The sequence below is a fragment of the Rattus rattus genome, chromosome 1 (assembly GCF_011064425.1).
Source record: "Rattus rattus isolate New Zealand chromosome 1, Rrattus_CSIRO_v1, whole genome shotgun sequence".
Lineage (NCBI taxonomy): Eukaryota > Metazoa > Chordata > Mammalia > Rodentia > Muridae > Rattus > Rattus rattus.
Genome location: NC_046154.1, coordinates 110,515,862 through 110,542,960, shown reverse-complemented (window position 1 = coordinate 110,542,960; position 27,099 = coordinate 110,515,862). Strand labels below are relative to the sequence as shown.

Here is a 27,099-nt window from a genome sequence, read left to right as displayed (position 1 = left end):
AGTTAGTTTGAGGCCGGTCAGACCAATTCAGTGAGAAGTGAAAGAAGCCATTTTGAATCCATTAGCTTGGAGAAGAGTTTTGAGCCAGAACAGCTGAGTTGAACCAGCCAGCCAAAGTTCAGAGCGAACGAGGAAGGGTGAGCGTTTTAAGTAGGAAGTCTCAGAGGCTGAAAACATTCTAGGCCTGGATAAGATAGTATGGAAGCTAGAAGCTTCCAGGACAAGGCCTAGGTTAGCAGACAGAGGCAGTAAGCCTCAGAGACATTACTACAGGAGAATAAAAGTTACTTTTACACATGCATAGTTCATATAGAGAGAGACGAAAGTAACTTGATCATTATTACTTTGTATATACATGAAACAAAGTTTCATGGTACCCAGTTTTCTTTTTGTGGTGCCATATCAGCACTAAATACGTTTTATGGTTTGAGAATGTCATGTCTTCATATTAGAGAACAACTTGTAGCTGTTAGCCATAAAATTATTAGAGTGTTTTTGTAAACTTGAAATCTTAAATAATTTTTCTAAAAATCAAAGCACAAAACCACTCAGGACCTTGCAAATATGACACCAAAGTCCACTTGAGTCTTCAGGTTTGTACATCTGCTCCTTGAAAGAGAAGCATGGTCATCTGCTAGAGACATCCTGGTGAATCCAACAGTGGATCTTTATGATGTATAGAGGGCCTCTTTTACTGGGCATGAGGATTTGAAAGACAATTTTAGAAGGACAGAGGAAATTCATATTTAGTGTGGCAACACACGGGATAGTCTTATGTGTCAGAAGAAAAAGCTGGTTGAGCACCATTCAAAACAGTTCTCCATTTTATAATAGTGCTCATGACAGAGGGTGACCATTTTTTTAATTGTCACTTAAGGAAGATCTGAAGAACAACAGTTCTGTGATATTGTCAGAACATGACTACCTCTACCTACACCCAAAACTCCCTTGTAGAAATGAAGTAGAAGTTACCAGACTTAAGTTCAACAAAACTGTCTGTGAGCTCATTCATACCTTTCCTCCTGGCGTATTTTTCTCTCATGCAGTATAGTCAAAACCTAAAGCCAGACCCATGTGCACCCCTCTTTTAGTTACCAAATGGCTCTATGATCTTGCATATGTTGCTTACTACCTTCTGGTATAACGCTCCACAATCTTTAAACAAGTCGATTCAGTCAGATCAGCCACAGTCCCTTCTACCATTGGGCTGCACCTGCTGTAGTGAAATCTTGAATCCAAACCCTTGGCGTAAGATAAGGATCCCCTGGTCCCATCCAGATGAGATGCAGATCTGCAAGGGACTCATTTAAATAGTGCTTAGGAGTTTAATCAAAGTGAGTCTTCCTTCTCCCTACTATCTGAACAGCTGTAAAGCAAGATGGCTTCTAAACCTCTACTAAAATCATCAAGAAGGAGGAACAGAGAAGAGAGTGAGCTGAAGAAGTGCAACAGTACATTTGTTTCTCCCGCACTTATTCCTTAAGTTCTCTTACATCATTGTGAGGAACGCTGTCAATTTATAGCCAATGTCTCTCTTCCTTCTCAGTATAGAATGGAACTCAAATGCATGAGTGGTTTGGTCTCTCACAGTATACAAACCCCTCAGAGCCATTAACTAGGTAAACTTGAACCTCTTCATGTGCCATTTGCTCTATGGTGTGGCCAAAGTCAGAGTTTCAATTTCTGTTGAATGTGTCCTTTGACTTACTGTAATTACCCAAGGCAGATTACATGACATGCACATATACTTGGACTCACACAGTGTACGTTATATTCCGAATGTGGTTGTATCCATGAGCCTTTATTATAGTGTATGTGCATGTTTGCATATTTGGGACTGGACCATATATATATATATATATATATATATATATATATATATATAGTCTCTGTCCAATTAGCTGTAAACTGAATGTCAGTAGTAGGGCTGCCTAACTAAAGAAAGAAGCTAATTATCAACGACTTGACTTTACTAGTGTAGTCAGGCTGAAGATGTTTTAGGTGAGAACATGGACAAGCCATCTGATTTGGTCCATTATTATATTTTCAATTATCTTTCATATTCAGAGAGAGACATTAATGTAGCTGAGGATGACATAGCAAATTACCACAGCTCTCTAACCCTTTAAATTGCTAATACTGTTGTAATCTGTAATTATAGAAATCAGTGTGAGAATTGTGGCAGTGCATAATTATCTTCCAGATTCTTTATTGCTGAATGAATTATTAATCAGAATCAGTCTTGTATAGTATTTGCAGCAACTCAGAAGAATAATGTATAATTAAATTTCATTATTCCTATTTTTGTGTTAATGTTTTATGATGTTGTAATTGATAATTAATTGGCCAAAACTCATACAATACTTGGAAGTTTCAGGTGGCTGGAAAATGTTCAGAGTGCTGAGTTCATTAACTAAGTAGTAATCATTCTGTAAAGACCAAGGGGTCTTGTCCAATCTATATGAAAAGTGGTGTCTTAATCTTAAGCTTTTCACATTTCCTTTAAAAAAAAAAGTAACTGAGCATGTACAAATGATAAAGACGTCCTGATGGCGTTCAGATTGGATCAATTTTAAGTAATCAAACATAGGTTGAGAATGTCAGACTAATATGATTGGTAATTTGGTATGCCTCTCTATATATCAATTTCCATTCTAATTAAACCATCCTTCTCCATATAACTATCATGTGAGGGAAAGTGCCACAGCCATAACCATGGGAGCTTCTCCTTCTGTTCTTCGTGTGTATAACTCATCACGAAGCACATCCTTATAAGGGAAGTCTGGTTTAATCTTTTCCTATTGTTCAAAACACTATATAGCTCTCCTCTCCTCACAGACGCGTAGATTTAGAATCTAAAGGGATTATGAGCTTCTCCTGGAGTGAGTTTCTTTTAGAATCCTTTGCAGCCTGGGTAACCAGGAAAAGCTCGGAATCTAAGACTGCCTTTCACCCAGCCTGACCGCTACTGGAAAGATGCATTGTTGGGCATTCTGCATGAACTTCTGCTGTGCTCTTTGATTTGATTTTTAAGAGGCTATGATTCTTTCTGGTTTTCAAAGTATCTGCTTTAGAAACATACATTTTTTTTTCTTAAGCAGGTGAGCCTCTTTTTACATTCTGAGGAATTCTGAAATATTGTATTAGGGAACTTGATGGTGCATGCGATGTGGGGAGGGGGGGTCCTTTTCTGAGCAGATTAGAAAACCATGGTGGGGAGGAAAAAGGGGGCTGGGGGATTGTTCATGGGATTGCTGTACAAATGGTACTCCACATTCCCAAGAAGATCTCAACTAGATTATTTTTATGTTGGTTGCACTTGGTTCTGATGCCTTATTTTCCCGATTATTTAAGAGGGATCAGTCATCAGAGCACAGGAAAAACACACTTGCTAGATGGTCTTTGTTGATCTTATTGATCTTGGAATAACGATCAGAAGTGATCCTCAAATCATCTCCTCTCCACTCCAGGTACTCCATAGCCGTGTTGATCCCAGGGTATCAACATTTTAAGGCATTACCTCACTAAGCTTGATCACACTAAGCACCATCTGAACTCTCAGCTGAGGACCTGTGCAACTGTCACCTTCTAAGAGCTGGTGCTGTAGGGTTTGAGGTGTAAGCCTGTGCTTATAAACAGGTGGGGTCAGAGTCACCTTTCATCTGCAAGAATAAGGAAGGCATTGGCAGAGTAGAACGGCTAAACTATATTCTACCAGGATTTACCTCGTGTGCAGAAAATGCTCTATGCTTCATGAATAGTTGAGTCCTTCCCTTTATGTGAGTTTGTATGACTTCGCAGTAGGAAGAAATCTGGAGTATGCAAGCCAGAGACTAGAGATGTATAACTAGAGATGCTGGGGACAACTCACTGGGCAGGCAGTCCGTAAACAAAGACCTGAAGGTGATTAGAGACTGAGCAATCACTTTGCATCCCGAGGCAGCCTCTCAGTAGACACACGTTCTCTTTATCTCACAGATGAGGAGACTCAGAGATGTACATAAACTGCTCAGATCACCCAGCTCTAGAAATTCCCAGTAGGTTGGTTTTTTTTCCTTTGGGGTTTGGGGTGGGGGCACTTTGGATCAACTGCTATGGAGATAAAATGCAAGTTCCAACCACATTAGTTACGCTAACTGCATAGGTGCAATTTGAGAACTATTATCATTCAAAGAGATAGGAGATTATCTACAGAGTCTGAGGTGGGCAGGAGGCAGTGCTGCAAGTGAGAACTGTAGATTATAAAACTGTAAGCCACTGTCAATCTGGGAATGAAGGGTGGATTTTAAAAGTTGGCACAGTAGGAAAACTAACTTTATGGAGTGCTTAGTAGGTATTGAATGAGTCCGCTCTTGAACTAATGAACGAGTGTACAGTGCTTTAATCCTCAGAAGCCCAGCATACAGACGCTCTTTATGGGGGGAAAGAGGCAGAGGAAAGCTAAGGGGTCTGTCTGAGGTTCTGAAGTCAGTGAGAGACAGAACTGAAGAATGACCATTGCGTCCCTCTACAGCGTGCGCGCAAGCTGTACTTAGTGAGCCCTGCGCTGCTCCTCAGGTACGTGCCCAGCCACTGTGCACGCTTGTGTGTGAAGTCATTCGCTCTGCATGCCGATGAGACACCCTTACCCAGAGTTTCCATGGTTTTCTGAGATAACAGCCTGATCAGCATTCAGATTCAGGCGGGCGGGCCCCAGAGGTAACACACACATCTCTCCTCGTGAAGAAAGAGTCAGATTTATATAAACGCAGCGGAGGAAAAGCGGGGGAAGTCTGTCCCAGAGAGGAATAGTCAAGGCACGTGCCTGTAACAAATAGGAAGAAGTGAATGTTTTAGGAAATGTTATTAGATAGACATCCGCACAAGTTCCCCAACTGCCAGGCACTCCTTTTAACATCAGAGAGGAGTAGATCAGGAGTAAGTGTCCATAAGAGGAGACTTTCTCGATATGATGGTGTAAATTTAGTCAGTGGGTGATGAAGGGGGTTCCAGATGTAAACCGAGTCGTTCATTCAGAGCTCTCTTAGATACACTGCCTTCTGTGACCTTAACGGTCCCTGGGGGACCTTGTGGAAGGCAGGCTACAGTGATGTCATGGTCACAGCTGCCAAGAAGCATAGGAGCCCACACTTTGTGCCACCCTTGCAGCCTTGAATGGAAATTAAGCAAACTGGCCTTTAGCCAAGTAAAGGAGAAAATGCGTGCAAATGAAACTAGCACTTGTTCGTTCCTGACACGAGCCCCATCGACCTCCATATGAGAAGTCCTCCTCGTGGACAGAATTACAAATCTATGTAACCGTGCGAATAATTGTTTCTCGTGATGATAGTTTGGGACTGAAGATGTCTCTCCGTGATGGGGCGGTTGCCTAGTACAAAGAGCCTAGCATCGGATCCCAGTACCACAAAGAAAAAAAAAGTATTTATTTGAGCACTTACTACAAAACTAAGTAGCATCCTAAGTACTCTATTGTTAGAGAGAACAAGTGTTACAGAAGCTAATTAATGTGCCAACAGCTGTCATCTAGGAAGGAGACGAGCAGGAATCAAATGGTAACCCTCTGGGAAGGAGAAACAGCAAATGGGTGCTGTGTGGATTCAGGAAACTAAGCCACCCGAATGGCTTTCAGTTACTCATTCCTGATCATTCAGGAAAAGAGTATTTTCTACCCCTGGAATACTGCAAATTTTGACTTTTCGTAAAGAGTAAGAAAATGGGGCTGCTCACTGGTTAAGGGCAGCCAGCCACTACCCTTGCAGAGGGCCTTAGGTTTGATTCCCAGTGCCTACCTCAAGTGGCTCATAACTGGTTGTTAACTCCAGTTCCAGGGGAAATCTGTCTCAAAAGTTACCTCCATGAGCAAGGTGCACATAAGTTCTTGTAGGCGAGCACACATAAACATAAATATTTTAAAACGGTCCTTTCTTTGATACATTTTGCATTACCCAGAAGATACTCTGTAAGGCAGAAGTGTGTGAGTGGTGTGGCATGGCGGTTTCATTTTAATCGCATGCTCTGGGTCATGAAGCATCTGTGTTGCGTTTGTAGTAATAACCCCTCCCTCCTCTGAGTTCCTATCCTGCCACGGGTAGAGTAGACACCTGGAAAGCTCTGTGCACATGGCTTCCCCCAACTCCGCCTTGCTGACCTCTGCTTTTCCCAAGCTCTCGGGAGAGACTTTGACCTGTGCTAATCTTCTACCTCCGTTTGACCTCTTGTATGGTTGCAGATGGTCCAAGTCCTTGTATTACCAGATGTGAGATTTAACAAACTGCTGGCCCATCTTCACCTTGGGAGTTTAGTCACTCTTAAGTGGAACAGTAAAAGGAAGTAAGGGAGACAGACATCAGTGGAAATCCACAAGCCTTTCTCAGAGTACTCCCTGAATGAGCTTTGATTAGATGCTGCCTGATTTGGTATGCTGTGCTTTTATTTCCTTAGTTACTAGGTGAGTCGGGTGCAATCTGAGCCTCCTCCATTCTGCTTGCATTCCTGCAGAGAAGACGATGCTTCAGAACAATACACATTCACAAGACCCAATGTGCGCCGGAAGGGGTGGGACCCAATGCGCGCAGGAAGGGGCGGGACCCAATGCGCGCAGGAAGGGGCGGGAAGCAAGTTCTGATGTGTTCAGAACCTCTTCACGGGCCAGAGGGATGGTTCAGCAGGAAAAGAGCTTGGACTGCAAGACTGGGGACCCGTTAAACCCCCGGATCACACAAAGGAGGGAGGGAAATGATTCTTGAAGGTTGTCCATTGACTTCCACATGCTTACCCACATGCCCACGTGCCATACACACTAATAATATCAATCAATTACATCCGAACAAAAATGTAAAGAACCTTCTCTGTGAAGGCTGAATTTCTGCAGCCTTCGCAACTGTGGCTCTGCTTTGTTTAGCCCTGTAAGCTATGTGCCCTCTTGGGAACCTGGGAGAGCATCAGCAGAAATCACAAGAGCGAATCACCTAGCCACAGACGCTCTGTACATACAGGCAGACCTTTCTCCTTACCGTGTGTCTAGAGGTGATCTTGCACACAAAGGACTTAGCTTCCATGATGCAGTCTCCAGCATCCTAATCATAGTCGGATCGATCTACCTTTGGTAAGGTTCACATATTAGCACGTGTAGGCTATACCTAACCTATGCTAGCCACTGTGACATTGCTGACACTGCCTCTGAAGTTCCCATGCAAACTGCAGTCTAATATTGTCCCTTGCCCGATGCCTAAACTTTTGGCATTAATTATCATGGTAAATCACTTGAAACTGACTCAATAAAAACAAAATTACTTTTTAATTATAGCGTCTGAGTGTTCTGCTCTCGACTGTATCCTGTTCCCTCTCCCTCTTCTCCTCTTCCACATCTGGATCCCCAACACCCCTAAAGCCCTCTTAGACCTGAGTTCGGTTCCTTTCTTCTGTCTTAGTACTGACAATCATGATGAAGCTAGAATTAGGCAGGCTTACAGTCCCCTTCTTCCACATTTGACTATCTGTTGTTTTTTTCTGAATCTTTGATTCTGTTGTGAGTTTTTTGACTCGGTTCTTTTTTGAGACAGAATAATTTCTGCCAGATTCTGGGAACTCCCCTCCCACCCGACGGAGATGTTTTTGGAGAGGAGACGCGAGCCCCTGTTGAGCTGAGGACTCAGTACAGGTCTGCAGCGCCTTCTATTAAAATGTAAAGTGATCCGTTGAGTCACCCTCCCTCTGGTTTGACTCAGACGCTTTATGGTGCACTTTGCATGTCATTTCTCTGTGATGATTTCCCCATGGAGAAGGGTGTCTGATAGAATCCAGGCAGACTGGAGATTGCCCTGAGTCAAATGGGTCTTTTATTCTTTTAGCATTAACCCTTATCTCTCAGTTTCCCATCCTCAAATGTTCCCTGAAGGAACCTTAATGAAGTAAACAGGCTCCACCACCCTCATTTAGCTTCCTAATCGCTGTTCACAGATTCTTCTCACGTTAACAGCGTGAAGCTCTAGGGGAATATTCTGCTGGCTAGAAGGGGACGTTGAGAGAGAATATTTCACACAGATGCCCTGATAAAGAAAAATGTAGAGAAGAGATGACATTTCTCTGTCCTCTAAGAGGCAGCTGCTAATGGGAAGCAGAAGTTGAGGTATGAGAAATGAATATCAATGGAGGAGATCGAAAACTGACACCAGAGACAAACCGAATGTAACAATTTGGGAAAGTGACCGAGAACAGAAATGGCCTGACCCAGAAGAGTAGATAAGAGTGTCCCCTGCACCCTCAGATGGGGCAACTGCCACAAAAGAACAAGGGAGGGAGGGGGAGAGAGGGAGGGAGGGAGGAGGGAGGGAGAGAGAGAGAGAGAGAGAGAGAGAGAGAGAGAGAGAGAGAGAGCATGAGCCATCCATCAGAAGAGAGAGACCACAAGAGCGCACACCATCAGAGCAGAACAGGGTAGTCAGCTGCTTGCCTTGATGTGTCCCTCCCCAGTGCCACAGCCCTCTGCCTCCACTGTCCTCTGTTGCCCACGCCAGCACTGTCACCCAGCCATCGCTGACTGCGACCACTCATGTTGGACTGCCTGGCATAAAGACTCTCTCACGAGGCTATTTCAATGCCTGTATTCACTTGAGAGGAATAGTTTATGCGCCATCTTACTGTTCAGTTCAAGCTGTGGCCTTCTCCCTGCCTTCTAAGCACGGTCTTTCGCCTGGTATCACGGAGCGGAGTTGCAGAAGGAAGAGAGGAGCAGCATCCTCTTAGGTGATGCACTGAATCCAGCTCTGCCTCCCAGAGCACGGACTGAGGTGGAAGAGAGCACATTCCTCAGTCCCGCTAGGCATTGTGCGTTACTAGATGTGAAGTTGGCTTCTGATTCATCTTTTCTTTGGACTGACTTGTTTATAGACAGGGAGGTTCGCACCATCGCTGAGAATCTCTTTCTCTCTCCAACTCACTCCAGATACATAATAGCATTTTCTCTCCAACCAGTCACATCGTTTTTTGACATATCTAACTTACTTCTAAGAACTGTAGTTAGAAATGCTTGTTTCAAGGCCTTCCCAAAGCTGTGTTTATAGAAGCACAGATAATCTAACTAGGAAACTTTGAGTTCACCTGTTTCTTCATGCTACAAATAAGAAAACCGAGATGCACAAACTGATTTGGCTTTTGTGAGGGGGGAGAGCATGGGATCTCTGAAAATAACTTATGGTGGAAAAGATGCTGGAGATCCTGGAGATCCTGGAGACTTCTAGTTGGGGAAAGACTTTGTTTTTGTAGATATCAAAAAAAAAGAAGGAGGCGGAAGAGGAGGGGGAGGGGGCGAGGGGAGGGGAGGGGGAGGAGGGGGAGGAAGCTCCATGCTAGTTTGCTCAAATGACAAGCATTTATTTCTCAGCGGTGTGAATTGGAAATTTGGAACCAGGGTGCCAGCAGGCCAGGTTCTTGTAAGAGCTCTTGCTGGTCACACCGTCATCTGACTGTGTCCTTGTGTGGTAGAGAGAAAGAGAGAGAGAGAGAGAGAGAGAGAGAGAGATATCATCCTGCTGAGACTTAGGGCTTCAATATGTGACTCTGTCGTGGATACAGATGGTTTGCTCCGTAAAACTATGTGTCACTGGGTGTTCACAATAATAGAATTGTGTTGCTGTATTATATTTTATATATTTATCTATATTATAATTACATGTGTTATAATTTTACATTGCTTCTGTAGGCTAACATTCAGCGTTAAATCGACATTCATCTGCATGTTACGTGTGACTCTAATCATCTATTCAATGATATAAATAGATAAATACTGTGTACCTCAGTACTACTGACAGACATTGCATTGTTTCTACTAGAGGGTTATTATAACTAATGCTGCCACGAATGTTCTTAGACAATGTTCCACTTAGGAACCTGGGAGTATCTCTACTGTAGCCTAGGAATGGAATGGCAGGTGATAACCCACACAGGCCTTCGGCTTCATTAGGCAATGCAAGTGTTTCCAGAGATACTAAGCCCACTCCCTTCGACAAGCAGGAGTTCCTGTTTCTTCACAGCACCTCAAACTTAATATCGTCAGACTTTCCACTTCTTTCCAAGCTGGTGGGTATGGACAACTTTAGTTCTTTATCATCTTTACCTCGATTCCTTACAGTTGCCACAGCATCGTAGTAGATTTTCCAGGGCAGCGTCTTTGTCGGGTTCTGCTTCTTCACTCACACCACTTTAAATGTGAAAAGTCAGAATGAGCGGCCACTTGCTCATTGGATACTTTGAAGTTTAGAATCTCTCTTTATTTTGATCTGTGCAAAAGATCAAATGGAACAACCCCCAAAGATGCAAAGCTGCTCATGATTGCTCCGTGTTCAAATCTGGGTGGAATTCTCAACAGTGCAATAAAGATAAATTAATTAATAAATTAATTAATTAATTAAAAGACATTGTCACTAAGGTGCTAGTGAATCCAAGTTCTCCTGAAAGGTCAAGGAAAGTGGACGTCTATACTGAACTAGGGAACCTTTGAGAACTCCGAAGGACTTCGTGATACGATTGCAATAGATCCAGTCTTAGCAGCGCCCTTAAATTTCAGTTCCCTCGGCACCAAGCAGAAGACAGGCAGATGGGAGCGTTGAGGAAATAAAGCAGAGGAACAGTTTTAGCTGTACCACGCCAGGCCCCTCCCGTTACCTGTGTAAGGCGCTAGCGACATTGACATTAACATTGACATTAAGCGACAAGCACAACAAGCGCTCACTCTTGCATTAGGAAAGACTGGAGTTGAACAGCTTTCCTCTTTCAGTGGGAAGTTCGATGTACTTAGGAAATGTTTCCGGGTCCGACAGGAACACCAACTCCATTTCAGTAGTTCCACACACTCGCAAGTCTCTATAGATTTGTAAACTTTCTTCTCCGAAAACTAGCTCTTATGGATAGATAGTAAATAACTTTTTAAATGCTTGATAAAAGCAGAAATTCATTCAGCAATGACTAAATCATTTAGTATCTGGTTCACAGAAGTATTTACTTAATGCACTGGTTCTGGGAGAAACGTGGAGAAGCAGCGAGTGAAATGGTTTATAATTTACTCCTTTTCTTCACCCGCAAGGCAGATTAATTTTTTTTTCATCCCAAGCATTCTAGACATGACAGGTTGTCTGTAAAATTTAACGTTCTACTTTTTCTTTCTTCTTCTTTTTTTTTTTTTTTTTGTGAATTGCAGCTTTTCCGATTTCCCACTGTGGATTTTTTTTAACTTTGTGAATTATACTTTTAACACAAGAACCGTTAGACACTTCACTATCTGAATATGATTGCAGTAATGAATGAAGAGTGGGAAAGCTCCTAAGTGAGTCTGCATTCATTAATGCGGCCTGCTTGACTGAGAGGAGCGTGGCCTCCGTAGCTCCTTTTGAGGGGATGAGCATGCTACGAGAATAGAGTAGTAATTAGCTTCTCCTGCCGAACCATATGAGGAAATGATTGGGGTGTGTGTGCTGTGCACATGTGCAGCTGGGGTTCTTGGCATCCAGGAAGAATGAGATCAGCCAAAACCCAAACCAGAGCCTTTGGAAAGCTTCCTCACAATCTGACTTCAGCTAATGTCTACATACTTTAACACACTGTCTACTGCTTAGAGTAAAGGACTGGCTGTCAGACTCCTGCGTGCTATTCTGGGATGCTTGCTCCCCGCACCGTGAAGTATTTCATTCTTAGATCCTGCGATCCCTGCCGGTTTGTTGCATTAGGCAGCAAGTGTTGCTTAATTAACATTAGGAACGGGAGTGAAAGCCGAGTGCTCTTCAGTTCCGCAAGGAAGGAGGAGCCCAGGGCGGATGAGAGTTCACAGAACACCCGGGATGACGAGGGATGAAAGGGCTGCAGGAACAGGGTCCCATTGTGCTCCAACAGACCCGGGGAGGGTGGATACAGTCAGAGATGTAAAGAGCAAGAGGAAGACAATGGGACAACTGTAGCAGGGAGAACTAACCCACAATCAGGTAACGACGCGCAGAGAAAAATCACTAAATAAAGGTCTAGCAACCGTTTTTTGTGATAATGGATTTCAGCGTTTGCCTAGTGTGCTAGCTAGCTCTTATGTCAGCCTGACACAGGCTGGAGTCATTTCGGAAGAAAATAACCTCAATTGAGAAAATGCCCCCATCAGATTGCCCTGCAAGCTAGCCTAGGAGGTGTTTTCTTGATTGATGAGATGTGGGTGGGCCCGTCTCTCAGGGGTAGAGACCCCTGAGTGGATAATCCTGGGTGGTATAAGAAAGCAGGCTGAGCAAGCCATGAGGACCAAGCCAGTAAGCAGCTCTCCTTCACTGCCTCTGCTTCAGCTCCTGCTTCCAGGTTCCTCAGTGACAAACTGCGATGTGGACACCCACGTGAAACAAGTCCTTTCTTCATTGAGCTGCTTTGATCACAGTGTTTTATCCACAGCAATAAAAACCTGACTGAGACATCTAGTGTGTGGAGGACCCTGGATTCATTCCCCAGAACTGCCCCAAAATAGACTTCGGTTTATACAGTTTGCTGAACAGAGTTGATATTGTTTAAATGTCTTCAAATCTGACTTGATGGTTTAGCCAGAAGAGCAGATATCCTTGTGGATGTGACTTTTATAACATTCTTTGCCAACTGGGACTCCATATATGGCCGTATCCCTTCTTTTCAAAGGCCAGCTCCCTTAGGAAAAGGCTGGGTCCTCAAGACACCACCACCCTCCCACCCCAGCTCTCTGGGAGCTCTGCAGCCTTGTTTGAGTCCTGGAATAGGATTATCCACCCTCTGCCTTGTTTTGCCACTATTAATGGCTGCAGCTTCCTCGTGGGACATGATTTTGTTTGTCCTCCTCTCCAAAGTGATTAGGACCCCAGTCAGGCCTCAGTGGGAGCTCAGCTGAGTTTCCCTGGTGACTTCTCTTCAGTTCACATTTGCTTGCTCAGGTGATGCTCCCAGAACAAACCCAGGTTGAGGGCCGTAGCCACAACAGCATCACTTCTCCGTGTTACTCCCAAAGGCTCTCTGATCTTGAGTTCTCATTTCCTAAAAGAGACTTTTAGTTCAAGAAGGTTGTTGCCCTTCCCGGGGATATCATGACGCATCCTGACAGGTGTTTCTAATTTGGGATCTGCAGAGCAGGTGACCAGAGTCCAGCTTTCTCCCCCATCCCTACAGAAACCTTTGTACACGGTCTCCTTCATTTCTTAGATCCACCTCTCCTTTTTATTTGATGCAACTTCTGTGACAATTAAACTGCACTCATAAATTGTCTTCAAAGGCCCTAATTAAAATAGTTTCTGTCAACCAGAAGGTAACATCCCACCCTCTCAGTCACTTAGGTCTGTTTCCCTCACAGCCTCCTGGACCGCCACAGGATTTTAGAGCTGCAAGATCACAGCGGGGCTTGTGGTCCATGCTCTGCATTTTGTGATCCTGGACTCGGACAAAGGGAAGCAGACTGTGTGCATTCACACTGTGGGTCAATGCCATGGCTGAAGCAGAGGCCACTGCTCTCTCTGCCACACCTCAGTTCCACTCTGGATTCTCGTCCCTTCCATAGTTCACTGCATTTATGGCCTTGTATTCTGCAATGCAAAACTCAGTCTCGGTGCAGTTGCAATGATAATAGGTTTCCCAGAAGAAAATTTGGAAAATGACACGCCCTTTATTAATCCCTTCTTCTGGTGACTTTAGAGTGCTGGTCATTTATTTCCTAGAACATCAGTTGCTCAACCAGGTTTTCAGGGTTGCCTGCTCCATATATAATTTTTAAGCTCAATACAGTAGGTAGCCCTCATGTCCTGACTTCCTTTGATGATGACTACAGTGTGAAAGTGTAAACTAAATAATCCTTTTCCTCCCTAACTTGATTTTTGGTCATGGTGTTTTTGTTGTATCAGTTGAAACTCTAAGACCTGTGGGCATGTGCATATAAACCCACGGAGGCCAGGACAGGGTATTGGCTCTCCTGGAGCCTAGAGTAACATCACAGGCAGTTATGAACCACTGTTATGGGTGCTGGGAACCAAACTCAGGTCCTCTCTTAAGAGCAGCAAGTGCTCTTAGCTGCTGAGCCACCTGCCCAGCTGCTCTGCTGTCTTCTAATTCGTCTTCTTTTTTTTTTTTTTTTTTTTCTAATTAGTCTTCTTTTTCTTGGAATGTTTCCAGAATTTTCCTACCTACTATAGAGTCTCAATCCTGACTTCTCCATTCTCAAATTATTACCTTTGGTCCTATCACGTTCGGTTTTTCTATTTTCCCAATAGAAAACTCAAACGGGCTGAGCCCCCCCCCCATCAATTACTAAAGAAACCCCCTACGTGTGGACCGGACGGGGACATTTTCTCAGTTGAGGTTCCCTCCCTTCGGATAACTCCAGCTTGTGTCAACTTGACGTAAAACTAGCCAGGACACCACACGCAGACATACATATACATAATTTAAAAGGAAATAAATCTTTTTCAAAGAAAGGCAATTAAAAAATACTTGCATTTTTTACTCAGTAATAAAGAATTTACTAGCAATTTCCTAGTGTTAAACAGACACCCAAGAGACCTTGCTTTTATCCCATGTCTTAGGATCCTTTTAATTGAATTGTGTCAGTTAAAATGGTGGATAAACAACTTTACAAATTCTTCATTTTTTTTTTATTTGAACGCCAAAGGACTAATGTGTTTTGCCCACAAAGACTTTTTGTAATTAGGTTTTGAAGAAACGCCACTTACAGCAGAGCGTAGGTTACCCTGTATCGTTGGCAATGTGATAAGTCGTTGCTTGTAAAGTGCTAGAGGAATTATAACTAGTAAATCGAGTGCCACTGAGGTGGCTGGAGTGGGGAGGTCCAGGTGCTTCCCTTGGCCACCCTGGAGAGGACTGGCACCTGTAAGTTGTCGTCTGACCTCCAACCTATGCAATGGCACATTCTCTCTCACACAAGCACATATACAACAAACAAATGTTTAAGACATCTTTTAAAAAAATAAGTTCAGAAATTTTGCTTCTAGCCAAAACTGAGCAATGGGTATTGCATGTATACTTCCACCTGACTAGCTATTAAGATGAAATATGAAATAAGGCTTTGGAATACATTAGAGGCCTGAGCAAACAGCTCAGTTGGCAGAGTGAAGGGCACGCAAGTGGTAAGACCTGAGTTTGATCCGCAGAACCCATGTTTAAAAGCCTGGTTTTTAAAGGCTGAAGATGTGGTTCCGCTGGGAAAAAGTGCCACTGTCGCTACAGAACACTAGGATAGGTTCCCCGCACTGTTTCAGGTTAGGTGTGGTATTGCAGGCCTGTAATCCAAGCACTTGGCAGGCCAAAGCAGAAGGAGCAAAAGGGGCCTGTAATACACAAGAGAATTAACAAGAAAGGCAGCCACGGTAGCCCATGCTTGTAACCTCAATGCTGGGTTTATAGAAATAAGCAAAACCTGGGGCTCACTGGTCAGACAATCAGTGATCCCTGGGCCAATGAGGAACTCTATGTACATACACACACACACACACACACACACACACACACACACACACACACACACGTATGACTCCAGAAGAACAACACATGAGGTTGTCTTCTGGCCTCTTTGTAAATACGAACATGCATATATGAGCATGGACACACATATTAATGACGTTTCACATTACATATTAGGTGACAAAGAATAGCCGTCCCCCAAAGACAGTAAAGGCTCTAACCCCAGAATGCTGCTTTGAGAGTTTCCAGACCATGGAGCAAAAGAAAGTGAGGCATTTTGACTCCAACGTCGAGTGGACAGAGCTCAGTGTCTGGATACATGGTTGTGGCCAGAGAGAGAATAAGGGAGCAGAGAACAGAGCTGCACAGAGAACCTCCGAGGTTGCAGAGAGTTTCCCTTCGGTGGTCTTCAGAGGACTGATGAGCACATGTATGCAGAGAGACGTCTCAGACATCTCCAAGTCTGACTCAGAACAATCGGAAGGAACATGGGGTTCGGAAAGTCTGGGGTTAATACCTCTTATTCACAGCTGGACCGGAAGCCCCAGATTAAAGCAAACGTGAAGTACAATGCTCACAAACATCGCTGATACATAGTGAGGAGTAAGGAGCCCCAGACTACATGTTCTTCTTCATCCAGTCTCGAGTGCACAATCTGAAAGGAGGGTTGGAGTGGGAGGCTCGGAGCCAGAACACCTACCAAACACCATGCAGTAGTGACTGTGGTTTTGTTCCATGTTAAGTCGGAAGGTTAAACATCTCAAGCAGAGACATAGAAGACATCGTAAAACACCCATGTTAGGCTTTTATATCAATCTCTGAGGTCACAGTAACGAGATTAAAAAATACATTGCCTTTGAAAAAGACCAATGACAGAGCAGACATTGCAGAAGAAAAGACTGATGAAATCGAGACCATCCAGGCTAGAATGTAAGAAAGAAAGAGAGAAACCCAGAGCATGTTTAATGAGCAGGATGGTTTTGAACGGTAGACAATTTCTAATTGACAAGTCGTGGGCCATCCTAAGGAAAATAGTAGATGAGACAGCAAAAATATTTGACAGAAACGCTTGAAAAGGTGATAGCGGGGTGTCATCAGATGTGAAAGCTCCCACAGACCCAGACACAGGAAGGAGAGGACACGAGTCCTCACCACAGTCACACTGCTTGGAAAGGAGGTACACGATAAAGTCTTGGGCAAAGGAGGGGGGAACAGAACTGAAGGTGCCAGGCCACTCTCTTCTGTCCTCTCTCCTCCTTTCTCTCCCTTCTCTTCTCCTGGCCACTTCCCTCCTTTCTCTCTCACAGATTCTTGCTGCATGGCCTTAGCCTCACCTGGGTTGGGATTCCGAGGTCAGGTTCTTAATTAAGGTCATGCCAGTGAAAGATGTGGAATAGAAAGAAACTTCATCACCATAGCAAGGGCATCTGTGAAACGCCTGTCGCTGCCATCATATACCCTGGTGAAACGCAAAATGTCTCCCCCCCTTATCATCAGCAAGGCAGGGTCCTGATTCCTGTCACCTCTGTCAGTGTCACACAGAAGGTGCTGGCCACAAAGTCAAGAACGAAAACACACAAAGCGTCCAGGTTGAAAAGGAGAAATGTGTCTGTTTACAGGCAGCGTAGAAGACGTTAGAGAGGCCTCAAAGGCTATGAGAACCTTTAAGCAAGTTAGGCAAGGTTTCAGGACACAAAATCATTACACAAAATTCTTTCTTGGCGCTAGGGATGGAACTCAGTGTAGAACACTCGCCTAGAATTCCATTAAGAGGTCCTGAGTTTGATCTCCAGCGCTGGGAAAGAAAGTATCTACCGATTAGCCATGAGTAAGCAACAGTCATGCTGTTTTTGAATACTTAGCCATAACTGTGAAGGCATATCATACTCATGCAGCACTTAAAATTTATTTTAGTGGATTTTATCAAGTGAAAACTTTGAAACTAACCATTAGAAGAAGACAAGCAGTGGACGGCTGGAGAAAATATTAACCCGTCACATAAAGCACTGTTGAGACCATCCATCAGTAGACATGAATGGCTTAGAACTTGAACTGTATCCATACGGTAAACACAGTTCCGCGATAACGTAACAAACTTTTCTTTTTTTTATTGATTTTATTAATTAGCATGCAGAATAATAGATCTTGCCTATGGTGTTTACTTTTTAGTATTTTTATCATTTGGGAAATTGATACAATGTATCTTTATCGTATTCACTCCCACTCTCACCGCTAACCCCTAACTCCTCCCAGAACCACTCTTTCTCCATCCCTCTCAAACTATGTGCTTCCCCCACCCCTGTCTTTCTTTATTAGCCCAACAAATTCACTCATTTACTCATGCTGTATGGCCATCTACTGGAGCTTCCAGTAGACTTACCAGAGGCCACACTCTTAAAGAAAACTTTTTCCCTACCGTAGGAGTGACCAGCTGCCCGCAGCTCCTCATTCATGGGGGAGGACCCCTTCTGCCTCTCTGCTAGACTTTTGACGAGTTGATCTTGTGCAGGCAACCACAGCTGCTGTGAGTTCATGTGTCCACCAGTACTCCCATGTCCAGAAGATGCCGTTCTGCTCTGATTCTCCCCAACTTCTCCCACTTAGAATCTTTCTGTCCCCCTTCCACCTTCATCCTGGGCCTTTCAGGGACGTAGCATTGCTCTCTCGCTTGTTCCGAGCACCCCATGACTCTTAGTCTCTATACGTCCACCAGTCGTAAGTTTTTGCATGTAGCCACCATTTGCTGCACAAAGGAACGTTTCTGATGAGGTCTGAGAGCTGCCCTTCTTTCTGGGTAGAGAGATAAAGACTTGGAAGGCAGCCCAGTGAGCTCTGTAATAGCGGTAGGTTCACCCTGAGGCCTACGAGTTCCTTAACCATGGGTTCTTAGCCAGACTTACATTACCAGCTATTCGTTCTCCCCTGAACAAAGGGACTTCCATTCCATCAGAAGTGGTTGGCTGCCTCCATAACACTTGTGCCAGTGTTGCACCCACGGGTACGTCTTGCTGTGCCAGTTATTAGTGTAATTGACAGATTGTTGATGGCATTTTCTTCCAGCACCTACCATAGCACCTTCCAGTACTGTGAATGCTAGCCAGCCAGGAGAAAACTTCCTGGTCAGTACCAACTTGATTTCTTCATGCCCTGTGACAAAATCTGTGTGGTCTTTTCACAATAGGGCTTTACTCTCAGGTTCTGGTGAGCAGTCAAGACCAATAACAATATTGTTTGAAGGGTATCTGGGCCATCTCTGTTCAACATCTTGAGGAGAGGTATCCCACAAATGATACTGGGCTTTTTATTTGGCATCTTACGGCTTCTGAGAGGAGCATAGTCTCCTATGTGGGGTACCTCAGTTAAACATGTTTCTATGTTTATGTACTTTGGAAGCTTATAAAACAATAGATTTCCATATGACCTTTTCAAACATCCTTAGTGTCAGTTATCCTCACCTCCTCTAACCTACCTTCCTGTCTCCCTCTAACCTCCCTCCCTAGTACAATGGTACTTTCATACATGTATGTTACATACATTTCTCATGTTTGATCCCACTGCCCTCACCTACCCTTCCTTCCCCTGCCACTTGCTGGTCACCTTTTTCCCTCCAAATAGTTCCTCTTCTGTTTTCATTGTATGTGTGTATGTATGTATGTATGTATGTATGTATGTATGCATGTATGTATATATCGCGTATTATGTGTGTATTTAATTCTAGGTCCTACATATGAAAGAAAATGAGATGCTTTATATCTTCCTCTATTATTTTCTCTTGTTCTCTTTTAATACAGATCCCTTCTAATTTCATACTTAAATCTAGATTCTACCTATAAGAGAACACACACAACATTTGTCTGTCCAAGTCTGACCAACTTCACTTTCCAGTCCTACACATTTTTTCTGCTAGCACTATGGCATTCTTCTTTAGAGTTGAATAACACTCTATTATGTATGTGCAACGTGTTTTCTTTAGTAGTCTGTATTGTTATCCGTATGCTGGCTTCGGGGCTCTTCCTGCTTCCTGGCTATTTCACTGGTTCTGCAGTAAGCACAGATGTGCAAGCTTCTAACTACTTTCTACGACAGACTCCTTCCGGTGATGCCCAAGAGTTGTATGTCTGGGTCCTAAGAGTAGTCTAGTCTTAGCTTTTTGACACACCTCTGCGCCGGTTTCCTCAATGGCTGTACTAGTTTGCTTTTCATCTTAATATCACTCTCGAAGAGGCATACAGGTGTTGTCAGAGAGCCAGGCAGTGTCTGCAGGGCTACTAAGAGGTGTAAGGGCTGCAGGAGACTTTGGATGATGATGGGATGTTCACCTTGATTGCATGGATGGCTTCCCATCAAAATGGCAGTTGCACATTCCAAATACTGTGGCGTCATGTGCTAAAGCTGTTTTCAGACGCTAGAAGAAAGGCAAAAGAAAGAGGGACTGGCTGCTGGGATTTGTGCTGGTAATAAGCATTACTGAAAAACTCAGCCTTTGATTCAGTTGTGGACAGTGCATTGTAAAATTACTCCCAGGGCACGTGTTAAAGCAAAGAAGTCTTTGTAAAGAAAAAATAGTACTTCAAATACATCTTCTCTCATGGTTCCTATTGCCATTTTGCTTTCTTAAAGATGCAGCACAATTCTATATCTGGGCGCAGAGTGACCACGACGCTGTATTGCTCACGCTCTGCCACGAAGGGTAGACGGATGGAATAGCTGACTACATACAGTTTAGTGACTTCATTAAATCATATCTCATGATTAAATATTTAGTCTACTTAACATCTTTGCCAAATTTCAGCTTAGGAACTCGCATGTACTTTGTCAAAACAGAATTTCAAATACTTCAAAGTGATTTGTTCCCTTTTAACACAAATCTCAGGTTGTAATTAGACTATTTATACACACAAGCTCCGTTTTAGCCTCCCTAATGAAATCACAACTCCGCAGCGTTGAGGTGCTTTGTTAAAAGATGCAGGGTCAAGGGATGCGGTGAGTAAAAAGGAAGCAATGGCTTGCAGCCTCCCAGACGTTCCTGATGTTGTTATGCCAACCCAGAACGACTGCAGTGCTTAGCAATCCTACTCCCCTACCAGGCTTATAGCAGGCAGCTATGGTGGTCTCTTTCCTTCTCTGTGACTCTAAAGGACACTGACCCAGCCTTTCTTTCTTCCAGGGTTTGAACGGCATGTCTGTGGATGAGAAGCCTGACTCCCCCATGTATGTGTATGAGTCCACAGTCCACTGTGCCAACATCCTCCTGGGCCTCAATGACCAACGGAAGAAGGACATTCTCTGTGACGTGACGCTGATTGTGGAGAGGAAGGAGTTCCGAGCCCACCGGGCTGTGCTGGCTGCATGCAGTGAATACTTCTGGCAAGCTCTGGTTGGACAAACAAAAGATGACTTGGTGGTCAGCTTGCCTGAGGAGGTACAGTGATCTGTTGCGTTTGTAGGGTTTTTTTTGTAAACAGGAGGCTTATTGACTTTAAAAGCTGGAAAGAAGGAGATAGAAGTTACACGTGCACTGTGTCACGCTGATGTGCACGTCACCGATGTCCATGTCACGTCACCCGCATGCAGACTTGTAGCATAATCAGTTTCTATTTGATATAGTTGAAGCCACAGAGGCATGAACTACAAAGTGGGCGTGCTTCTTTAAGAGAACTGAGCTCCACCCGGGGCCCAGGCCCTCACAGTTTCTAGTTCACTTAAATTTCGGGTTTTGAGTAGTTCAGCCTCAGTCTGATGCAGTCCTCTGTGTAGGATTTGAATCACTGCTGTTTCTTCTCTCTTTCAAATGGATCATTAGATTTCCCCTGAGAATAAAACGGGGAAAGAATTCACAGGACCTCCCTTGCTTAGGAGAAAAAACAAAGCAACCAGCAATTCTCACCATTAATGCAGTGAGATTCTAAGAAGTGTAAATTTGCTTTTCTCATCAGTATTGAAAATATCCCCTACTCAGGTTTCTTAACTTCTTTCGGTGAGAACAGTCATTTTGGTACTTTGGGGACATGAGTAGCAAAGGCTTGTTCTGTGCAGAGATGACAGTCGGGTGGTTTGAGAGGCAGGGACCCAAGAGATGGACTTCACAGTAGTGAACCATTAAAGTGGTCCTTCTGATTCTTCAGTCATTCTGGGTCTCCATAGTTTCGGAAGACCGGGGTTAATGTGAGCATCCCTGAGCTTTGTGTGCAGTGCAGAGCAGTCTCTGCATAACACCAAGATACCTCCAGCAGCCATTTGCGAGCTGTGGCATAGCCTCTGCTCACATCCTTGCAAATGAGACCCGGGGTCCCCTCCGCAGCTTCTTCACAGCAGTCTTAACAATAAGTCAAGGACCAAGAGCATAAGGAGTTAAAGATTACAACTAGTGCTAAGTCCCAGGATCACAAACCCAGGGGCCTCCAGAGACACAGCAATAATCTTAGCGACTCAGTGGTTATTCGTAAAAAGTAGGGAGTGGTAGAGTGAGCAACTACACCACCAAAATGGGTTCAAACCTAACACGAGAGAAACAGAAAAGGGTCTGGAGATGCAGCTCAGTGATAGAGCACTTGCCTAGCGCGTTCAGTCCCCAGCAATAAAAAACAAGATGCCTGGGGTGATAGAGACACCAGATTTCAGCCCCTTGCCAGGCAGCATTTGTGACTACCCCTGCATAGAGCAGAGGAGTGACCAGCTAACGCATGAAGCATCTTCACATGGGCACCATCAACTGCCCCATTCCCATTTCCTACACAGCAGTGTGAGAAGGAAAGGAATAAATCATTCCAAGATTAGGTAACCAAGGTCAAGTCAGGGAGCAGACTGGGATAGCTAGCAACGAGAGAAGATAGAGCAGTGGCAGCGGTGGTGTGGTCCTGAACAGGATGGGCATTTCCCATCTGCACTAAATGGAGGCTAGCAATCAGTAAACTGCTACTGGGATTGGCTGAGACAATAAGGTAAAGCTTCAAGCCCAGCCCATCCTGCAGAAGGCATTGTCCAGACACTGTCTTTCTTCTCTAGATGGAAACGAGAACATCTTCAATGCTTGTTCCAACTCTAGAATTCTCTGGAAATGGTTACAAGACTTCTAGTTGTTCAAAGTAGTCCTGGGAGGAGGTGACACGCGTTGTCTACTTACTGTTGTATCTTTGAGATTCATTTCATAAGTGTATATGTTGTACTAATTTCCAAAACTTATATATTAAGGTGTATACACGAATGAAGTCATACTTTATGTAGTGAGTGTTTCCTCGATGACTGTGTTAGCCCCACTTCATACTTCCTAGAATCCTAGAATATAAGACTCTAATCCCAACTCTGCTCTGAATTAGAACCTGGATTCTGGTCTATTTAATCTCTCAGAGCCAGTGTGTGTGTGTGTGTGTGTGTGTGTGTGTGTGTGTGTGTGTGTGTGTGTGTGTGTGTGTGTGTGTCTATGTGTGTGTGTATGTCTCTGTGTGTATGTGTGTGTGTGTGTGTGTGTGTGTGTGTGTGTGTGTGTGTGTGTGGTGGGTTTTTTCCCCACACCAGGTTTCTCTTTGTAGCCCTGAATCTCCTAGACCAGGCTGGCCTCGAACTCACAGAGATCTGCCTGCCTCTGCCTCCTAAGTGCTGAGCCATGTTCTTACTTTTTAGAATCCATAAAATTCTGAACCTATGTATACAACACCTGTCCAGTTAAATGTAAAGGAAACCAGGGTATAAATAAATGTTACAGAGCCTGAAGTTTCTTCTCAAATCAAACCTTTGGTCCAAATGCTCCTTTCTGTACACTGCTCACATCTGTACAGAGTAAGAGGACACCGACTACAGTCGTGGACATCCAGTAAAAGTCTACTTTAGCTTTTCAGTCTGGTTACATTAGTTAAGGGTGAGTTGGTTGTATATTAGTCTTGTTGCTTCTAGTCCTATAAAGTGACTGCTGTCCATACAGTGCCTCTGTCATCTGCATCAATGTGTTACACAGCTTGCTGTCACTGGAAAAAAAAAAACAACTATCAACCAGCCGAACAAAGCCCTGACTCATGATTTCCAGCAAATAAGAGACTTTAACAGTCTTCAGACTAAACACATGCACACGCACACACACACACACACACACACACACACACACACACACACACACACACACGTTCACCAGCACTCGCCTGAAAAACCATAAAGACGAGTCATTGGACAGAGCAGTCTGGACCTCTGTGCCCTCTGGTGTGAAGGCTCAAGCAGTCAGCCTCCTTGGACCACTTCCTCAAACATTTATCCATTCATTAAACAAACATTTATTCAAGTCCTATTATGTACCGTTCCAGGATCTGGGGCAACCTCACTTACAATCCAATAGGGAGAAAATTAATAAATATCAAATGTTCCTGTGAGGTACAGGGATAAGGAAACAGAGGAGGGAGCCATGGACTGTCCCATCACGGGTATTGAGTTCTTAAACCGGAAAGTCAAGAAAGGCCTGTTGCAAGGGTGACTTCTGAGAACAGATAGGCAGGAGGCAAAGGATCAGCCATGTTGATAGCTGCAGAGCAAGTGGATGAGGGAGTGAGGCCGAGGAGTAACAGGGAACGGCCCAGTGACTGAAAGTCTCAAATGCCGGCCACAGTACCAGAGGAAGGGTAGAACGTAGCCACATTACACTCTGTCAGAGAGGTGGTGAGGCCAGACTGTGACCAAACACTCGACCTTTACACAGAATAAACAGGTTATTTGTACATAGATCAAGGCCCAAGGGGGAGCCACAGTAGAACTAAACTGTGGCATAGTTGAGACGTAGCATGAGGATCCTGACGATGGCAGGGACGGATGTCAGTGGCAGATTCTGATACTGCACTAAAGATGGTTGAATAAAAGATGGGAGAGAAAGAAAGGAGAAGCAGGTAACTCCAAAGACAATGAAAGAATCGTGTTACCATTAACTGAGATCAGTCAAGACCAGTGAGGAAGTTTGCAGGTGCAGAGGATTGACCAGGATTGGGAGTCCTGTGTGTACGTATGAAGTTTGAGGTGCCTGTTGACATCCAAGTAGAAGTGTTTTGTGCCAGGTTTTATATGCCTATTAAATTCATGGGCAAAATCTAACTCAGAGTTAGGAATTGGAACATTGAGGAGGATTGAAGGCCATTCAGCAAGTAGGTACCCACGCTGCCTGTGATTTCATTGAGCACTTGGCAGGCAGGGATGCAGTAGACGCTGAAAACAGACCCACCTGTGTTCCACAGAAAAGAATGCCTCATTCCAGCTGACTGTAAGGATTCTCTAATTAAAGCAAGCAGAGAACTGGGCCAGGAGCTGGGGAGAAATAGCTTATCTGTCAGATAGGGAAAGGCTCCAGCGTGCTTGCACACCACGGCCAACAGCGCCAATGTTTGCCACACCCACTTTCCCGTCCTTTCCTGGACACACAAAGAAAAGCTACGCCCTTAAACCCGGTAGGCCGTGCGGCTAAGTGCAGCCAGTGGCGTGATGAGGGACTAACTCGACACTTCTAGTCTGAGACTGCTAAAAGTAGGTCCATATCCTTTTCCCCATCAACAAAGCTGGCTCCAAGAACTTAGGGAAGCTGAAGCCTGAATCCTTGAGTCACTATCTGGAGGACAACCATCTGGCTCAAATCACTATTTTTTTTCTTTACAATTTCATATGTCTATACACTGTATTCTAATTATATTCAGCCTCTGTGACCCTCTTCTCATCCCTCTTCTTTTCCCTCTGAGCATGAGATGGTACCCACTCCACCCTAGCACCAATCATTAACAGTCATCATCTCTGGGGCCTCATAAAACCTCCTCAAGTCCTGAGGAAACATTGGAGGGCCCACCCTTGCATAGGTCTCCATTGGCCATGTGGTATCTGGACGGTAATGAGTCTTAACATGCTCCCTCATCGTCTAGCACATATATTCTTTCTGCTCCCTCTTCTCCTGTGTTCCTTGAGCCGTGAGGGGTTGGTCTAGATGTCCCAGGTAAAGCTGTGCACTCATTTGTCACTTATGCTCAGCACCATGACCAGATGCGAGTACCGTATTAGCCATTGCCTTCTGCAAATAGGGGCCTCTCTGTTCCAACAAGTCACACTCTGACAGGAGTTAGGAATGGGCTTCGTGGGCTAAGCCTTTAAGATGGAGTGTTCTAGTTAGGCAAGATGGAACGGACCTGTCGCCGCTTGTAAAACGGAAGCAGTAAGATCACTTGAGCCCGGCGAGGCACTAGTAAGACCTCCATCTCCAAAAAGGGAAGAGAGAGAGAACTTGATGCTTGAGTCGTAACCACAATAGATCTAAACAATCCTGATATTCAGGCTAAGGGAAAATTTCCAGAAGGAAAAGAAACCTTGATTGATTATGCGGGAAACCAAACAAACATCTCTGGGTCCACAGGAGAGGAAGGAATCTACTGACCAAGGGGCAGACTTAACTCTGCAAAGTATCGTCTCCTCTGAGTGGTGGGGTGGATCTGTGAGATCGACATGTGAATCTGACCCTGTGTTACAGGTTTCTGGTCCTTGAGATTTTCTAGGTTCGTGCTGGAGTGAGAGAAAAATGGTGTTGCTGACCAGGAATTGAGGGGAGATGCTTGGGTTGGGTAACAGGAAGAGATCGTGGAAATGGGAGGCAAGAACCATTAAGACTCCAGGAAATGAACCAGTGCAAGTCCATGGCTCATTTTTGTCAGCCCCTCTAGTTCAAAGATGTCTTACATGTTCACAGGAGACAGAGGAAAGGAGCCTAGAGGACAGTGGGTATGCAATAACCCCAGAACATAGGCAGAGCAGGCGAGAAGCAGAGATCACAACTCCTTAACTGTTTCGGGGTTTATAGCCCTGAGAAAATCATTTCATTTAATGACCTCGATTTCAATATGAGTATGCAGAGAGTAGCAATGCTGGATCCCAGCTTGACAGGCAGGTTGCCATTCAGATTAATGAAACATGATATGCTCAACTTCTTGGAAGGCTGGTGCTATAGAAACAGTGGGTGTTATTATTCCCATAAAAGGAAAGAGCAGCCCTCTCTGGTGAAATGGCTCTTAGCACAGAATCCTCATTAAAAGCCGTGGTGCAATTTTCCAAGTTGCATTAGTGAGACTTGGCAGTGGATGAAAAAAAAAAAGAAAGAAAGAAAGAAAGAAAGAAAAGCAAATAAATAAGTAGGCAAAATATTCCGAGCAAGGAGTTACAGGCAAGTGGGAAGTTTCCGAGTGTTAGAATCAAGTCACGGTAATTCTGAAGTGCCTGAAGGGAGAATTTATTTATAGTAAGACAGAGGTGACTTCCAGACCTGAAATCAGGGCCTCGGTCTCAATGGGGGGGTGGGGGGGTGAACGAAAGCAAAGCCATGGGCTGGCAGGGAGCTCAGGCTGCTGTGACCTCTCCCTGGAGGTCAGAGGATGCTGGTGACAGCAGGGAGGGGAGACCAGTGTGGACAGCCACAGCAACTGCTAATTTTAAATGAAACACATAAGCTGTTTTCGAACCTGTTGCTTTTTTTTTTTTTAATCCTAAAGCCACTGCATCCTATTTAAAGAAACTTTCAGAAACATGTTCCTCTCTTGGCATAATGGCAGGACTTGAATATACCAAAAAGCCAGACCTATATAAAAAGTATTTTTAAGTGACCTGATTTCAAAGGCATTTTTAAAGATTCTTTGCATTATACCTGTT

At 44.3% G+C, this 27,099-nt stretch overlaps 1 protein-coding gene across 4 annotated transcripts in view; it reads left to right on the top strand.

The window, feature by feature from the left end:
* Positions 1–27,099, top strand: part of Bach2 (BTB domain and CNC homolog 2) — a 338,351-nt gene that overhangs the window by 237,664 nt on the left and 73,588 nt on the right. For all 4 annotated transcript variants that reach the window (XR_004388066.1, XM_032904907.1, XM_032904914.1 and 1 more), the window contains exon 4: positions 20,621–20,875. Coding sequence is in view for 3 of the 4 variants with exons in the window: in XM_032904907.1 (XP_032760798.1) it covers positions 20,633–20,875 (243 nt within the window). In the remaining variant the exon portion in view is untranslated. The remainder of the gene's footprint in view (positions 1–20,620; positions 20,876–27,099) is intronic.